A 14,879-nucleotide genomic window follows, 5' to 3' on the forward strand; every position below is an offset into this window, starting at 1 on the left:
TTCCTGCCGACGGAGACCGAGGGTGCCCCCCACCAAGACTCTGGGGGGGGGAACCCAACAGGGCAAGGCAATTGGTCATCCCATCAAATAAGGAGTTTTTAAAATGCTACCGAAAGGTGCTCCTTACAGCTCTCCCTACCTGTGTTTCACCTTGAAAAAGAGCACACTTCCTCTGCCTTAAACAGTGTTAGCACACTGCCTGACACTAAAAAAAAAAAAAGAAAAGAAAAAGCCAGGAACACCTGAAACTTCCTGACCTAGCAACGGTACCTGGGTCTGCCCCCTGGGCAGCAAAACGACAGGTGAGCTGCTCTCTCCATACAGAAGAAACGTGGCGTTGGGGACCTCAGGGGTAGGCACGCCTCGCGTGATCAGGTGCTGGAACCTTCCCGAGAACAAAAGTAGGGACGCTTTGGCACTTATGCCAAACGCAACAGAAACCCACTAGACTCCTTTGCTACCGGCTTGGATGTGCACAGCCCACAGTGCAGGCGTGTGGCACGGAGAGGACAGCCTCTCAAAACTTGTAGGCTGGGTTGCCAGGAACTGGGGTACGTGGCAACGGAGAGCGACTTCTTCACGGGTAAGGGTCTGCACATGGGTGACAGAATGTTCTGCAAGTAGACAGTGGTGATGACTGCACACACTGTGAATGTGTGGTTAGTATTTACTAGTGGCAAACGGCATGTTATACATATTCTAACACACCCGTTACGTAGGCTGAGAGCCCAAGCTGCCTGCTACTTCCTGCTGGGGAAACGCATTCTGTACTGCGTCCAGCCATTTCCACGCCACCAGTGCTGTCATATGAGGGCCGCAGCACTACCACAATTCACCAGCAGCCCTAATAGATGTATCGGGCGTACCACGTGGGAAAACAGACGCTGGCATCTGCACCTCACACAGTCGTGGTGAGGCTTCGTGCGGACTTTTCCTCATAGTCTGCTGCCTCCGGACCCATGGCTGCTGCTTGCAGCCCTCACTGGGCACCAGGACGGGCAGTGCTTGGGGTCAGCCCCTCCGTCCAGTTGTCACCAGGTTACTCTGCTGATAACTACCTATTGCACCCCCGGCTACCTGTCAGGAAAAACATTCTGATCCCCTTGTCAACAATGTCTCAGGAACACGCGACATAATAGTAAACGTTCACCCCAGATGTTCCGTGACGCCCTTTACATGGAAGACGTTTCCTGTGAAAGGAAGTGGCATGTTGTCCCTCGTGTCAACTTGCAGCTAGTTTCTTCTAACAGCCTATAATTCTGGGGGTGGTCGCCCGTCTTTAAGTTAGAAGGCTGCACGCACCAACGGGGCTGAGTTCCACATAGCATGAAGTGTCAGGTGGCAATCTGAGAAAGTGTAATCGCGAGACTCTGGGCTGTCCCACGTGGCTGGCCTGGTGTGGCCACAACACGTAAAGGGGCATGCTTAGGTCCACAGCAGTAGCTACACGTCTGGCAGGAAAGACCTCCCACCGCACGGCTGACCTGTTCTCTGGAGGAAGGCCTGCTGGCAAGGCTGGGGATTTGGGCTTCCAGAAGGTTCTGAGCATTCCCTTCTCAGTTAATAAGAAAGGCTTCTGCACCTAAACTGTGCGCGCAACATGGTTTATACCAAACCCCCGCTTCCCTTCTGGAAGTCTGCAATTTGGGTATGAGCAAGGCAGAGGGTGTTTATGGGACCAGCCCATGGCACTGACTGTGGAATCAGTTTTCCTGGCACATGGCCTGTCACCGTTCACGTGGGCTGTCACAACTTGTTTCTGGGGCAATCCAGCCTGGCCTGTGTGATTCCACTGAGAGAAGACCTTTGCAAATGCTGGATTTCGCCCCCCACACCTTTTTCCTTGGCTGATTTTGCTTGGCGTCCTTTCGCTGTAATAAACCTTAGCTGTGAATTAGACAACATGCGACTCCTGGGAGTTTTCCCAGCGAACTGCTGGCTCTGAGTGTGCTCTCAGGGAGCCTACCCACCACCCCCCAACACAGCACCCTCGGGAGAGTGGAGAGAGAAGACCACATGCTCCATGGTTGGTTCACTGCTGCGTTTTTAAACTTTTGATGTTGGGGCACCTGTGTCTTGCAAACCTTAACAGCCACGCCGACCACGGAACGGGTTTCATCCCCACCAGCTACACGGCATGGACGCCTTCCTCCACACTCACGGCTACTTCACGGGACACTTTATAGGACTCTGCCCTTGTGAGTTACAAAACAAGAACAAAGAAACTCACCAGAATGAAACGGAAATTGCTGCTTGGCTTCACCTGTGTGGGCGTCCCAAATTATTGTCGTCTGTGGCCCGCAAAAAAAAAAGAAAAAGTTAGTCACTCTTCTTCTCGTCCAGTCTTGTCTACGAAACTTGGTGGCACAAGAAAAGGCAGTGAGCCCCTCTCCCGTGTACGCCAGCACTGTCAAACAGAGACAGGATGGGACCCACATGCGAGGTTTTCAGCCTTCTAGTGAGCGCGCTAAAACAAGAAACCAGGTAAAACTAATTCTAATGACGTATTTTACTCCCCTCCAGGATGGCCAAGATGGGATCATTTCACCATGGAATCAACATATAACTGCTAATGAGATACTTGGCGTTCTCTTTCTCGTCTGGGTCTTCCGAGCCCAGCATGTTTTACGCGTCCCAGTTGGATGGCCACATTTCACAAACTCAGCAGCCACACATGCTGGTGGCTCCTCCACTAGACACAGCAGCCGAAGGTGGTCCTTGGAAAACTACCAGAATCGGTGAGATTCCCCCTCACCCGCTACAGGTTGTCACGAAGCTCATCTAACTGTCTTTCTGGCAGGTTTCCCAATGAAGAGGTGCACAAAGGGGCATTGCTGAAAATGCCCTGGACTGTCACTCCAAGAGCCCAGGATACTAGACAGAGCAGAGGGATCGAGTCACATCGGGTGAGGCAGTGGCTCAGTGGGCTAGAATTAAGGAGAAAAGTGATCTGTGCCCCAGAAAATGAAGTGAATCATGAGTTCTTATGAACCTATGGATACTGGGAAGACACTTAAAAGAGGTTGTTGGCGGCAGCTCAGTGAATACCGCTGGAATTAGGTCTTAATCAGCTGGGGTTTGCAACGGAGCCGGAACTTGTACACCCCCGTTAATGATAATAAAGCTCCCATCTAAGGAAGAAGTGGTTATAAGTTGTGTCGGCTGTAGACATTTTCAGAGGAAATGCTTGGAGCACCTGAGAAACTTGGTTCTGTACGTTTTGGGTCAGCTGTAGACCAATTAACAGCTTCTGTTGGTTTGTTTGGAGGAGTCTAACTCTTCTTAATATAGCCGCTCACAAACAAATCTGGCACTGCAGAGAATAGAGGGTGCCAAAAAATGTACACACACTTTCAGAAAGGAAAAAACTGTATTCATATACACCGAGAACAAAAGAGGAATACAAGTCATGTGTGACTTCCGCAATGACAAGAGGTGCTCAGAGGGGTTCCCATCAGCGTCCAGACACTTCTGACGACGGCGAACTCCTGCTTGAGGCACGCTGACCAAAGTGATAACATCTCTTAAATGTGTGTACATTTTTTGGGCACCCCCGTACATAAAGCCCTGCACAATCCTAATGCAATGTCATAGATCACATTACCAATCATAGCACGTTGCTGACGTTTACATTAAATATACACTGGACAGAAGAAAACATTAATTTCACAAAAGCTCTTAAGAACCTGACTCGACTTTCACCAGTTGAGGTTATGCATTCACTGAAGGTCAACTGCCTCCCGGGGTATTACTTTCAAGCACATTATTACTCTTCCTGTCATGGCTGACTAATACTGGCAGGCAGTGCCTGAACCAAAGATGAACAGAATTGCAAATGTGCCTTTTCACTGACCACACAGCTCACCAGCTGGTAGAGTAAAAATAGATCGTCAGGTAATGAACACACACACACACACACACACACACACACACACGTCCCACGGGGCAAGAAGGAGGTGAGCGAGGAAAGAACTCTCCAGAATTGTGAAAGGGCAGTCATAACTGGCGATCCGAGATCTGACTTGCCACCCACCTCCACTCCACCAGGGCGTCCCCACGGGCAAGTTAGTAAGGCTCTCTGTGAAGTGGGAACCATCTGACCCGGGCCCGCCTCCCACCATGGAGCATCGGATGGGCCGACCCAGGCAGGAGAGTGCTCATTAAAGGTGCATGATCATTTGCACAAGTTATTTCAATAAGCCAACCAGCAGTACTGACGAGCGGCCACATCCAAGCCAAGGCGCTGTAATATCTCACTTAGGCTGTCTGGCGGAAAACTCGATGCTAGGGCCATGAGAACCTTTACATCCCAGCTTTTTAAATATTAGATACGAGGCTGCCAAGTCTAAATGAAGGGCTCATTGGCTTAGAAGATAGAGAGGGAAGGAACGATTCATTGACCTAGAGGGTTATACTCTGGCATGGGGGGGGGGGTCAGCAAATGCTTTTGGCCAAGCATCAGGGAGCAAATATTTTTGGCTTTAACTGAGCTATATACCGCAAATAAACGGCAGAAGCTGTGTACAAAGGTCTGTAGAGTAGTCTAACCCATCAACAGATGATATGTGATGAATGAATGGGCAGATCAAAACCACAAAACCCAGAACTGAACAAGTCTTCTTGATTTCTTACGGGAAAGCCTTACAGTTCAAAGAAACCATGATGTGCTCCAGAGATTAAAAATAAACAATCATCTATAGATCAAAGATGCATTTTAAGTTCATACTCACTTTGTCTACACCTGCACTCAAAATGTAGTTCCCCTTTTTGTTCCATTTCAAGGCAAAAATGGGGCCTTTATGTTGGCCTAAGGTGCTGGCCAGGTTACCTGTTGTGTGAGAAACAAACCAACAGCAAACATGTTCATGTTGAGTTCAAAGTCACCGTCTGTTCACTGCATGGCTCCATACCAACACGTCTCTCCCCCGACCCCAACACGAGACTCACCATCTTCCGTCCATATTCTTGCAAACCCGTCGTAGGAACCTGTAGCCAACAGCGTCCCATCGCTCTGCAGGCCAGAAAGAAACACAGACCAACAGAAACAGTTTAGGAGGGGCAGTTGCAACAAAGCGAAGAGAACCTCTCACCTTATGCGGGGGCTAAATATTCACGCCAACCATCAGTTGGGTCCCAGCTAAGAGATTCAACAAGCCCATGTGACTACTTTCGCTCACGCGGATCTTAAATGACAACGTAAGACATCACAACCAAGCAGACGAGGGAGCAAGGAAAGCACACTGCAACCATGCGCCCTGATGACATCATTAAAAATACAACACGGAAAGTTATGAGGAGACGTTTGGAGACTTTGGTGAGCTTTGAAAAATGTTTGCATACAGAGAAGAGCAGAGTTTGATGAGTGAGAAAGTCGAAGAACGTATAAAGAGCTCTGTGTGTGTGTGTGTCCCATGTATAAATGCACGTAATGCCTGCCACTGAAATATCAAGGTGGAAAGTCACCATTCCTTGGTTGTACCTCACATGTCCCCGCAGAACAGGTCCCCCAATAAGACCATCAGGCGCATCTTGCAGACGTATATAAACGCTGGAAAGCCATGGCTACGGAACACCAGCTAGCTGTCTGCCCGACCAGCCTGGTCAGCACTCAGAAACGGACGACCCATGAGGTTAAGACCCACGGGCTCCATCCCGGCAGCCCTCGCCGAGGCGGCTGGCGGGTCTGACAGAGGGTAAAGCATCGGGGAGGTGGCAGAGGCTTACATTCCAGTCCAACGAGGTCACATCTTTATTACTGGGGACGTCGTGCCCCCCTTCTCGTATACAGTGCCTCAGCACGAGCTGGGTGGAGCCCCCGTTGCTGCTTTCATTAAGGTTCCATATCCTTGCAGTCGAATCTCCGGATCTGTAGAAGGAAAACAGAGGCGCATTCAGCTTTTGGGGCACCCCTACTCCCCACTGGGCGAGGTCAGGCATCTTTGGCACGAGGCCTTCCTTCTTCCTTCTCCCACTCACTCTCTGTGTTTTTCTCCTCACCATCTTTGTTGCCCCGAGTAATTTTATTTTAGGACGTTCCTTTATTTTTCCAGGTGCAATCCCTTTTTGTAAAAAAAAATTTTTAATTTTTAAATTAGAGTTGACGTTCAATATCGTATTAGTTTCAGGTGTGTGCAGAGTGATTTTTAAAGGTCTGCTGTGGTCCCCACCTCCCTGAGAACATGGCTTGGAATGAAGACTGCTCCACAGTCAGGTACCCAGAGTAGAGCAGCATGCAGTACCCCGGCTTCGGTCTGTACACAGGGGGCAGATGACACACAGGTAAGAGGTGAGTGCCTGTTCCAGGAGGCAGAAGAGCTACACCTCAGACCGGCCAGGCCCCGGAGCGCCCCCCAGCCTGACATGCTTACCCAGAAGCCAGCAGATCACTGACAGGATTCCAGGCACAAATGAACACCTCAGACTCGTGGCCCCGGAGAACGGTGGCTTTGTTGGGCGGAATCTCAACGTCGCCGTCTATTTCCATTGGTTTCGAGTGATTATCTGTCGTAGGAAACAGGAAAAGACGCAGGGCTGACCAACACAAGAGACACTCATCGCCAGGGCATTTTCCATTTTGGAAACACACCGTTGTATGTACGATCCGTAATCTCATCTCTGATGATTAGAACTAAATCACGGCTTTTGTGGAATTTTGTAAATATATGACCTTTACTTCGACAGTGTGCAAATCGGACAGAGGAATAAACGTGATGATTTATTCTTTACAAACAGAGCCAGGCTAATGTCCAACAACCACGAGAACAAGAGTGGGCAGAGACGATGACAACCAGGTGGTTCTGGTTCGCGTGCTGGTGACAGAACGAGGCATTTCATCGGGGAGCTCCTCTGTGAGGTGTCACCTCCTTATCTCTGAAGCTCCCACCGGTAGATGCCATCATTCTTTCACAATGCCCACCACCTTCCACCGTCTGTCTTCAAACACCCTTGTTTTCTTGGGACTCAGACTCTGGTTTCTTATTAGGGCCACCTTCGTGTCAAACTTTTCAAGCCAAGCAGAACCACCAGGCTTTCTAACCGGAGAAGCCAACCCCAGATGAATCATCAGATCTGGGTTCTGGGTTCCCGGGTAAGCTTGGTGACCGTGACCCCAAATGCCACCCTCCAGAGGACCATCTTGAAAATGGTTATTTTTCTCCTCATAAGTGGCAGAAGAAAAATGATCCTTGAAGGTCAGAATGAAGGTCAGAATGAAAGGTAACTTCAGATACCATGGTCCGGCTGAGCCTGCATTGCAGCAGCCACGGGGCAACGCGTGGGTAGTAGCAGGCTTCAGGAAAAAAGGGGACACTGAACACCACTGGAGGGTGTGCCAGGCGGGAGGTGGTGCTCCCGAGTCTGAAGAGCCTCCCACAGGCACTCATGAAAGGCAGCCTACAGATGTCGGGCTGCTGGTGTGCTTTACAGCGCACGCTTCTCTACGTGGCCACGGTCCATCGGTTTCTTAGAATTTAAAAGAAACCAGTGCAAATTTAAAAGTTTGCAAAGTTTCTATCTATCTAGCAGGCATTGCTCAAAGTTCACCAAGTACAAGGTACTTTCTGTAATAGAAGACTAGGAAAACAATGATAATTATTGTTTTCCTACTTAATTTTGAAAACTCAAGGGTTATATCCCCATGAGTGGACAGCCAATAAACTACCTGTGATCCAAGCCACATATTTTCTTCTCCTCCGTTCCCCAGCCACCATGTTGGACCTTGTTAATATGATTGTGGAACTGCTGGTGGGAAGCGTTTTTGCTTTACTAGACAGATGGCCTGTAAGTCACCCTACTGTCATGTATCTGCATTACTGCCTACACAGGCTCTCCACTCCGCCCTAGATCTGACTCCCTCGCTGGAGAGAGAGTTGAAGAAGTTGTTGGCCTGTGCCTGGTGTGTGAGGACAGGGCTGCAGCCTCATCTCAGGTGGCAAGCCAGCTGCATGCGAGGACACCATAGGGTCAGGTGGCAAACAATGCGGTCAACTCAACCCTCAAGGACGGGTGGCGCTGCATGGCTGCTCAGAGGGAAACCATTTTCCAATAAGAAAACCCATGCACACTGCAGAACACATGTGCACACACGCACGCAAACACTCCCCCATGCGTGCATGCACAAGCACGCTTTGAACTCTGACCTGGAAGCAGTCCCTCTGAATTTATAAGCAGCGCGCGAAAGCAGACTCGGGTTCTCTGGGTAAAGAGTCCAGCTCTCTGACTTACCTCCCGCGTTCTCTTGGGTGGTGACCTAACAGGAACTAACCTCCCGGGGCCTCTCAGTAACCACAAGTGCCTGTTATGCCAGAATTTGGCCAGAGACCGTCACCCCGGAAGGCTGGGTGACGGGGCCGGGGGCTCCCACAAACGAAACACTGAGTGTGACCGTAGTCGTCACATGGTGCTTCTTGTCGTACGAAATGAGGGCTCCAAGTCACACGATCTCCTAAAACTGAGGAAGTGTGAGTAACGCAGGTCGCGTCTCAGGTTCTGAGGAAGACCTAGAGTGTGACGTCCCTCTGGCCACACAGGAAGCCAACGCCAGGGCGGCACAGCAGGCAGACCCGGACTGAAGGAGCCCTGTGGACTCAGACGCAAGAGAGAGGCCGCCAGAAGCTCGCCAGCTCCCGGGGCCGCACTTACTTATTGCGTGGGCTCCGTTCTCTTCCCCGTTCACTGTGGCCTCTCCGTTCTTTGGTGGGTTGGGCTGGGAAACAGCTGCTGTCGTCGTGGCTGCCGGGGCAGCTGTCACCGCGGGGGCAGCTGTCGCTGCCGTGGCTGCCGCCGCCGCCGCCACCGCCGTGGCCTGCTGCTGAGCGAGCTTCTCCCGGAAGGCCTGCTGCCGCGTCTGCACCACGTCGGGCATCACAGCGTCGATCAGGGACAGGGACTCTATGGGGCGGCCATCAAATACTGTGCCATCCTGTGGAGAAAGCCGAGGGACCGCCATCAGCCTTCGTGGCTCCCAGCACTGGCATTCCGCCCTCCAGGCGAGGCAGCTGCAGGACAGACGTGTGGAAACAGTGGCTCGCGGGGACGGTGGAGGCAGCCAGCATCCAGGGTGATGCCAATGGCGTCGGCGGTGGGCCGGGGGCAGGCGAGAGTGAGCAGCAGCGCCCAACTGGGTGTAATGGCTGTCCCCGGGGGAGACCCAATATTTGGTAAACACTTCCACCTTATTTCATGCAAAAGGTGCTCTCCCTGACGCAGTGGTTTTCAAAAGGGGGTCGCCACTGTGCCCCTCAGGGGACTCTGGCAATGCCTGGGGACGCTCTGGTTGTCACAAGTGGGACAGGAGACGTTGGTGGCATCACGTGGGTGGAGGCCAGGGACACTGGTAAACACCCTTCCGAGCACAGGACGGCCCCCACACCACAAAGAACAACCCAGCCTCCAAGTGCCAGGAGAGGCGAGGCTGAGAAACCTGCTCAGAGGCCAGGACAACTGCGGGATGTCTGCAAATAACCACCTTTTAACGTGGGAGAGCGTGTCTTCAGAAACCTCGAACCCAAATGAAAAATTCCTGTACTAACAGGATTTCATGCCCTTTGAAAATTCTTCTTGGGCTCAGCGTGTGCACGAAACCTAGCCATCATGTACCCACAACGGCATTGATGAGTTCTGATTCTTCTTTTCTAACTTGCTTTGAGTCTCTGCTTCCCATCTACAGTGGAAAAAAAAAGTCCTTACACACTTAGAGATACAGGAGGAAAGTTCTCTCCTTAGCGCCCCAAATATTAGTCACACGAAGCTCAGTGCCTGTGGGTTGTGTGTGCTGGGTGTGCAAACACGCTTTTGTGTTTGGAATCTGAACTACTTCAGAAAGTAGGAAGCACCGCACGACTTTCAGCGGTATGTAAATGAACCGTCACCCCAGCTGACTTCTGGTTACAGTACCTGAAATAAGGAAACAATATAAGACAATGCAGAACGTGGAACAAAGGAGCTGTCACCTCATCAGCCACCCTTATCCCGATTCTGGCCACGGAGATGACCGACTGGTCAGCACGCTTGCATATCACCTTCCTTCAGCATCTATTCACGTCCCAAACGTGGGACTGTTTTGCAAAACGCAGGAAAGGCCCAGAGTAATAAAAACACCTCCTGGTTTAAACTCTAAAAGCACACGTCTCACTTTTATGACAAAACCAAGTAACAAATCACAGGGTCTTTTACTGTCCTCTAGATGTATCGGAATTTGAATTGCGAAGGAAGAGAAAGTATGAGACCTGCGTGACACAAGAAAGATGGAAACTGGGCAGGGGGCAGGGAGAACGAGTTGCAGCCCTGCACCATCTGAGAGCTGGCAGGGTCCTGTGGGGTCGCACATGTTGGTTTGGTGGAAAAAGAGACTAGATGGGGCCTCAAAGAACCGGTGGAAGACCTCCGGCTTCTAATGTAAGAAAAGGAAACAGGGACGAAATAGGCAGAAAGTCAAGTGTTTGTTTTTACAGATGTGAGTTTTTGGAAAATGGCGTAGGAACGCGCACGTGACGGAATGCAGGATACATTACACTTTTGTAATTTTAAAAGCCAAAGAGAAAGCGGAATTAAACGCGATGAATAAGAGGCCTGTAAGGATGAGATCGGTTCCAAAGAAGGCAGGAAGGAGGAAAGTCCGGAAGGATCCGAGGAGATGGGGCTGACGGTGGTGTGACCTGTGGAAGGCGTCACTCGAGGATGGCAACCCTTGGACATTTGGAGGTACAGAGAGCATGCGTGGACATCTGACGGTGTTGGCTATGTGGGGTGGGGTGGATGACAGGATAAGGGGGAGTCTGGGATAGAAGAAAGTGCCGGGAGCAATCTGGGAGAAAGAAGGGGCAGGGGGAGGAGTGGAAAGTGTGGAGGAAATAACGGGGACGCCGAGAAAGGCATGGAGGTCACAGGAAGCCCTGAGGATCTTCAGTGGAAAACCCCAAAAGCAAAGCACGAGGTGGAAGTGGGAGGGTGAGAGGTGCGGTCTTAAACCAAAAATTTAAAACCACCCATTTAAAATATGGGTGTGAAATTGGATCGCTACTCACTGCACCCCCGTCTAAAAAGAGGGAGGCGATTCAAGCAGATCAGCGCAATTAAAATGGGTAAATAGTGTCCATTCTTCCCGCCATCAGCTCTACGGTGAACACAATCATCTTGCAACCATCGCTTGAAACCCTCCTGAACACAACAGCCACCGTCTCTGCTTCCCCGATTGTCTGCCTGTGCCTCTGTCGCGGTCACACACAGACCTGGAACGGGACTCAGGGTCCCTCTTTCACTAAGCCAGCCACTCAGAGAAAGCGGAAGGCAGAGCATTTTCTGTGCACGTGTGGGGCGAACGCCCGCCCTGATGGGTAACGCAGCTGAAAGCGTGCCCACGTGGTTGTCAGGCGTGGGAATGGACTGTGAGCCCTGCGAGGACAGGCCAATAGCCGGGAGTCTGCACACACGTGGAAAACACTCCTGCGTAAGTAAGGGGCACGGGCAGCTTGCTCCCTCTGAGTCCCTCATCCTCTAACCCAATAAAATACTAACACCAAGTGAGAAAACAAACATCCTCACTCCCTGTCCAAGACCTCAGGGTTCAGCCTGCAGGATTGGACCAGTTTTCTGAGCTTTCCCAGGTAGGTCCCCGGGGGTGGCGGGCATGGGGGCCGGGTCACCGCCCGCCTGGAGTGCGCCTACCTCGTTGATGCTGATCTCGGCCTCCACATACTGGAGCCCCTTCTGCAGGATGGAGATGAGGGCAGCGGGCGGCACGAGCGTCCCGTTGATGTTAGATTGGCTGATGTGGCTCTCGATACCGAACGTGAAGGCCGAGTGGGAGAAACCTGCAGCGAGAAGGACAGAGGGAAGCCAGGGGTTGTGAGGCCTGGGCTGCAGAGAGCAAGCCATGACCACTGGGACCTCAGGGGGACCCACTGGTCTCAAACACGCTTCATCAGCTGGAGGACGCCCGGCTTCCGAGGCGCGGGGAGACAGGCAGATCCAGGAGGACCTATGTTTGCACAGGAAGGAAAAACAGTTTTCAGGGGGTAGAGCTGTCTCAGCGTTATTAAAAGCAAAACAGGACGGAGTCTGCTGTGGCTAGGTGTCTCCAGTACAGAAACCCGACTGTAGGCTTTCTCCTTTCCAGAAGCTCAGAGCTGGAGACTCGCTGTGTCCCCAGCCTAGCAGCACACGGGGTGCCATTCCTCAGCCGAAAAGACGGGGGTTGGCAAGTGCCGGGTGGATGAACCGCACAGCCAAACGGCCAAGCGAAAGACCGATCGGTGCGGCCTTGAGTTGTTTTATCGAAAACTTGGGAATTCTGCATTGGCTGAGAACCGCTGGCTGTGCCCCTCTGCCCGCGCGCCTCACTGAGCACCTCCACGGCAAGCTGCTGACAAATGCAACGCTTGGCAATTGAAAGGGCTCCCAGGAAGGGCTGGGGGAAGGCGCCTGAAGGAAAACGTTGGGAGAAAAGGCAGGAAGGCTGGTGACGGCATGTGCAGACAACACCTGTTTCAGTTAAGAAAGGGAGGCAAGCTGGCAGGGCAGGAAAGGAGGTGCAGATTGCAAGCCATCAGAAATCTGCACGACCTTCCCCAGGAGAGGGACGGGGCTCGCTCCCTCTGCAGGAGGACTAGGCCGGGGCAGGCACAGGTGTTCTCCGCAAGCAGGCAGCCCAGCCCTGAGGCGCTTATTACCACCCGGTGACCCACGGGAGCTTGCAATCCTTAGGGGCAGGCTGAAGGGGGCTGCCGCGGACCTGTGTGAGTAGCATCGACCTGCCTGCCATACACGTGGGGTGGGGCCAAGGGCATCCCCACGGTGGCTCTGATCTGTCTCACTGTTTACACTGTCCATCGCTCGCTCAGGCGAAGAAGGAGAAGGGGCCAGGAAACACAACCAGGCTTTGCGATAAACGAAACGCTCACCAGAGGGTGCTGTTTCTCCACGAAAAGAGATTTCTGGGTTTCACTGCCCTTCCCTTTCCTCTCCACTGTCGTCGTCCTCCTCAGTACACCCTGTTCCTTTCCCACTGCCTGACTATAAAGAACATGTGAAATGTGGACTTTATTTATTTCACAGAGAATAAGGTAGCTGTGCTAATTTGACAATCCGTTGCCTAGAGCCTTGTCAACCCCTTTGCGGCACGAACGACCTCACTGAGTTTGCCAGGAGACCCCTCCCAGGCTGTGTCGCCACTGGGTCCCCCTCCACCCCTGCTCTCCGAGCATATAAGCAGAGGCCCTTCGTAGTCGGCCTTCCCTCTTCCTTCGGTGTTCTCTCTCCACCCTCCTTCCCACTGCCCACTCCTGCCCACACAGAACCACCCAGCCTGTGTTAACCAATGACCACATTCCCTGGGTCTGTCTCAGCCACACTAAACGGGGTCGTTTCATCTCCCAGCTTCCATCACTCCGGTTTCCGCACGGGGTAGACTAGAAAAACCCTGGGTCAACGGACGGGCCAGGATCCAGTGCTTCCGGGCCGGACTGTCCCATCTCGTGGAATCGTCCCTATGTATACTCCAGGCTACAGTTTCTCTCTCTCTCTCTCTCTCTCTCTCTCTCTCTCTCTCTCTCTCTCTCTCTCTCTCTCTCTCCCCCTCCCTCCCTCCCTTCCCCCCACAACTCTTCCTGGCTGACGACCCCACTCACTGGCTCCTGCCTTGTCTTGCATTTGTGCCTTGACCGGCTGATGGGAACACCAGCAGAGGCGATGGCCATTTCTGAGCCTCCTGGTATCTTGAAAAGGTCTGGAGCAGGACAGCACCCCTAGCAGTTATAATAAAAACACCAACACGCTTGGCCCCGCCTTGCCCAAGAACTGAATTCCTTCACGCGTCCTGCTAACCCTCTGCAGGCATTCGCCCCCTCAATGCCTTCTCCCCCTTTCACGGATCGGGTCCTGGATTCCGTGGGGGTCACTCACAGGCTGTCACTCACTCAGCGCCTACGGCTGGGGCTGAGCTCCAAGCTTAGGCAGTGGGACACCATTCTTGGCCCCCCCCGAAACACCACCTATGACATCTCTGCTCAATCCGAGCACAGCATCAGTGGCTAGCGAGGGCTCCTGACAAATAAGTCTCAAGGGCTTGACGGGGCCCCCGTAGAAGACACGTCATGCTTTTGCTATAAATATGTCTTAGTCTGTCCGGGCTGCTATAACAAAACACCACAGACTGCGTAGTGTAAGTAACACACATTTGATTTGCACCGTTCTGACGGCTGGAAATCCAATGTCAAGACTCAGTGTCTGCTGAGGGCCCACTGCCTGATCCACAGAGGGCCGTCTTACCTGTGTGTGTCACACAGCAGAAGGGGGTGAGAGAGCTCTCCTTTATAAGGGGTCTCCTTTATAAGGGCACCAAAACTCTTCGTGAGGTTCCTCTCTCATGACCTAACCCCTCCCAAAGACCCCACCTCCAATACCATCCCACTGGGGGTTAGGATTCAATATATGAAATTTGGGGAGGGACACACACAGTCAGTCTACAGCAGTACGTTTCATTCATTCACGCCTTCATCCCCACAAGAAATACCGGGCCACAGAATCGCCACTTACGGCACAGGAAATAGCAGGTTCTGATAGCTGCCTATAACCAAACCTCAGGACTTTGTACCCATGATCTCAACCTTCAGAGCAGCTGGTCATAGTCAGTGCTGTTAGTGTTTTACACGAGAAGGGAAAGTATGGCGGACACTAGATAATTCGTCCAAGGTTCACACATGGGATGAGGGGCTGAACTAGAATCTCAACTCTAGACAATGTGATTCCAACATTTCATCCTTTTACCTTACAATCTAAGAGCCCCAAGCACAGGAACCAAGATTGTTAAATTCTCTGAGTAGATGCCAACTTCATTCCGGACCTCCGGCAGCTTCGACCAGCGGCAGCCACGACTGCAGCTC

The 14,879-nt window shown here is 52.1% G+C and overlaps 1 protein-coding gene across 15 annotated transcripts in view; it reads right to left on the bottom strand.

The window, feature by feature from the left end:
* The window catches only part of TBL1X (transducin beta like 1 X-linked), a 185,161-nt gene that overhangs the window by 16,564 nt on the left and 153,718 nt on the right, over positions 1-14,879 (bottom strand). For all 15 annotated transcript variants that reach the window (XM_081042592.1, XM_081042591.1, XM_081042594.1 and 12 more), the window contains 7 exons: positions 11,665-11,810; positions 8,641-8,920; positions 6,369-6,501; positions 5,725-5,866; positions 4,948-5,011; positions 4,731-4,828; positions 2,231-2,291 (listed from right to left, as the gene is read on the bottom strand). In XM_081042592.1, the coding sequence (XP_080898718.1) occupies positions 2,231-2,291; positions 4,731-4,828; positions 4,948-5,011; positions 5,725-5,866; positions 6,369-6,501; positions 8,641-8,920; positions 11,665-11,810 (924 nt within the window). The remainder of the gene's footprint in view (positions 1-2,230; positions 2,292-4,730; positions 4,829-4,947; positions 5,012-5,724; positions 5,867-6,368; positions 6,502-8,640; positions 8,921-11,664; positions 11,811-14,879) is intronic.

Source organism: Rhinolophus hipposideros, assembly GCF_964194185.1.
Source record: "Rhinolophus hipposideros genome assembly, chromosome: X".
In the NCBI taxonomy this organism is placed as follows: Eukaryota; Metazoa; Chordata; class Mammalia; order Chiroptera; family Rhinolophidae; genus Rhinolophus; species Rhinolophus hipposideros.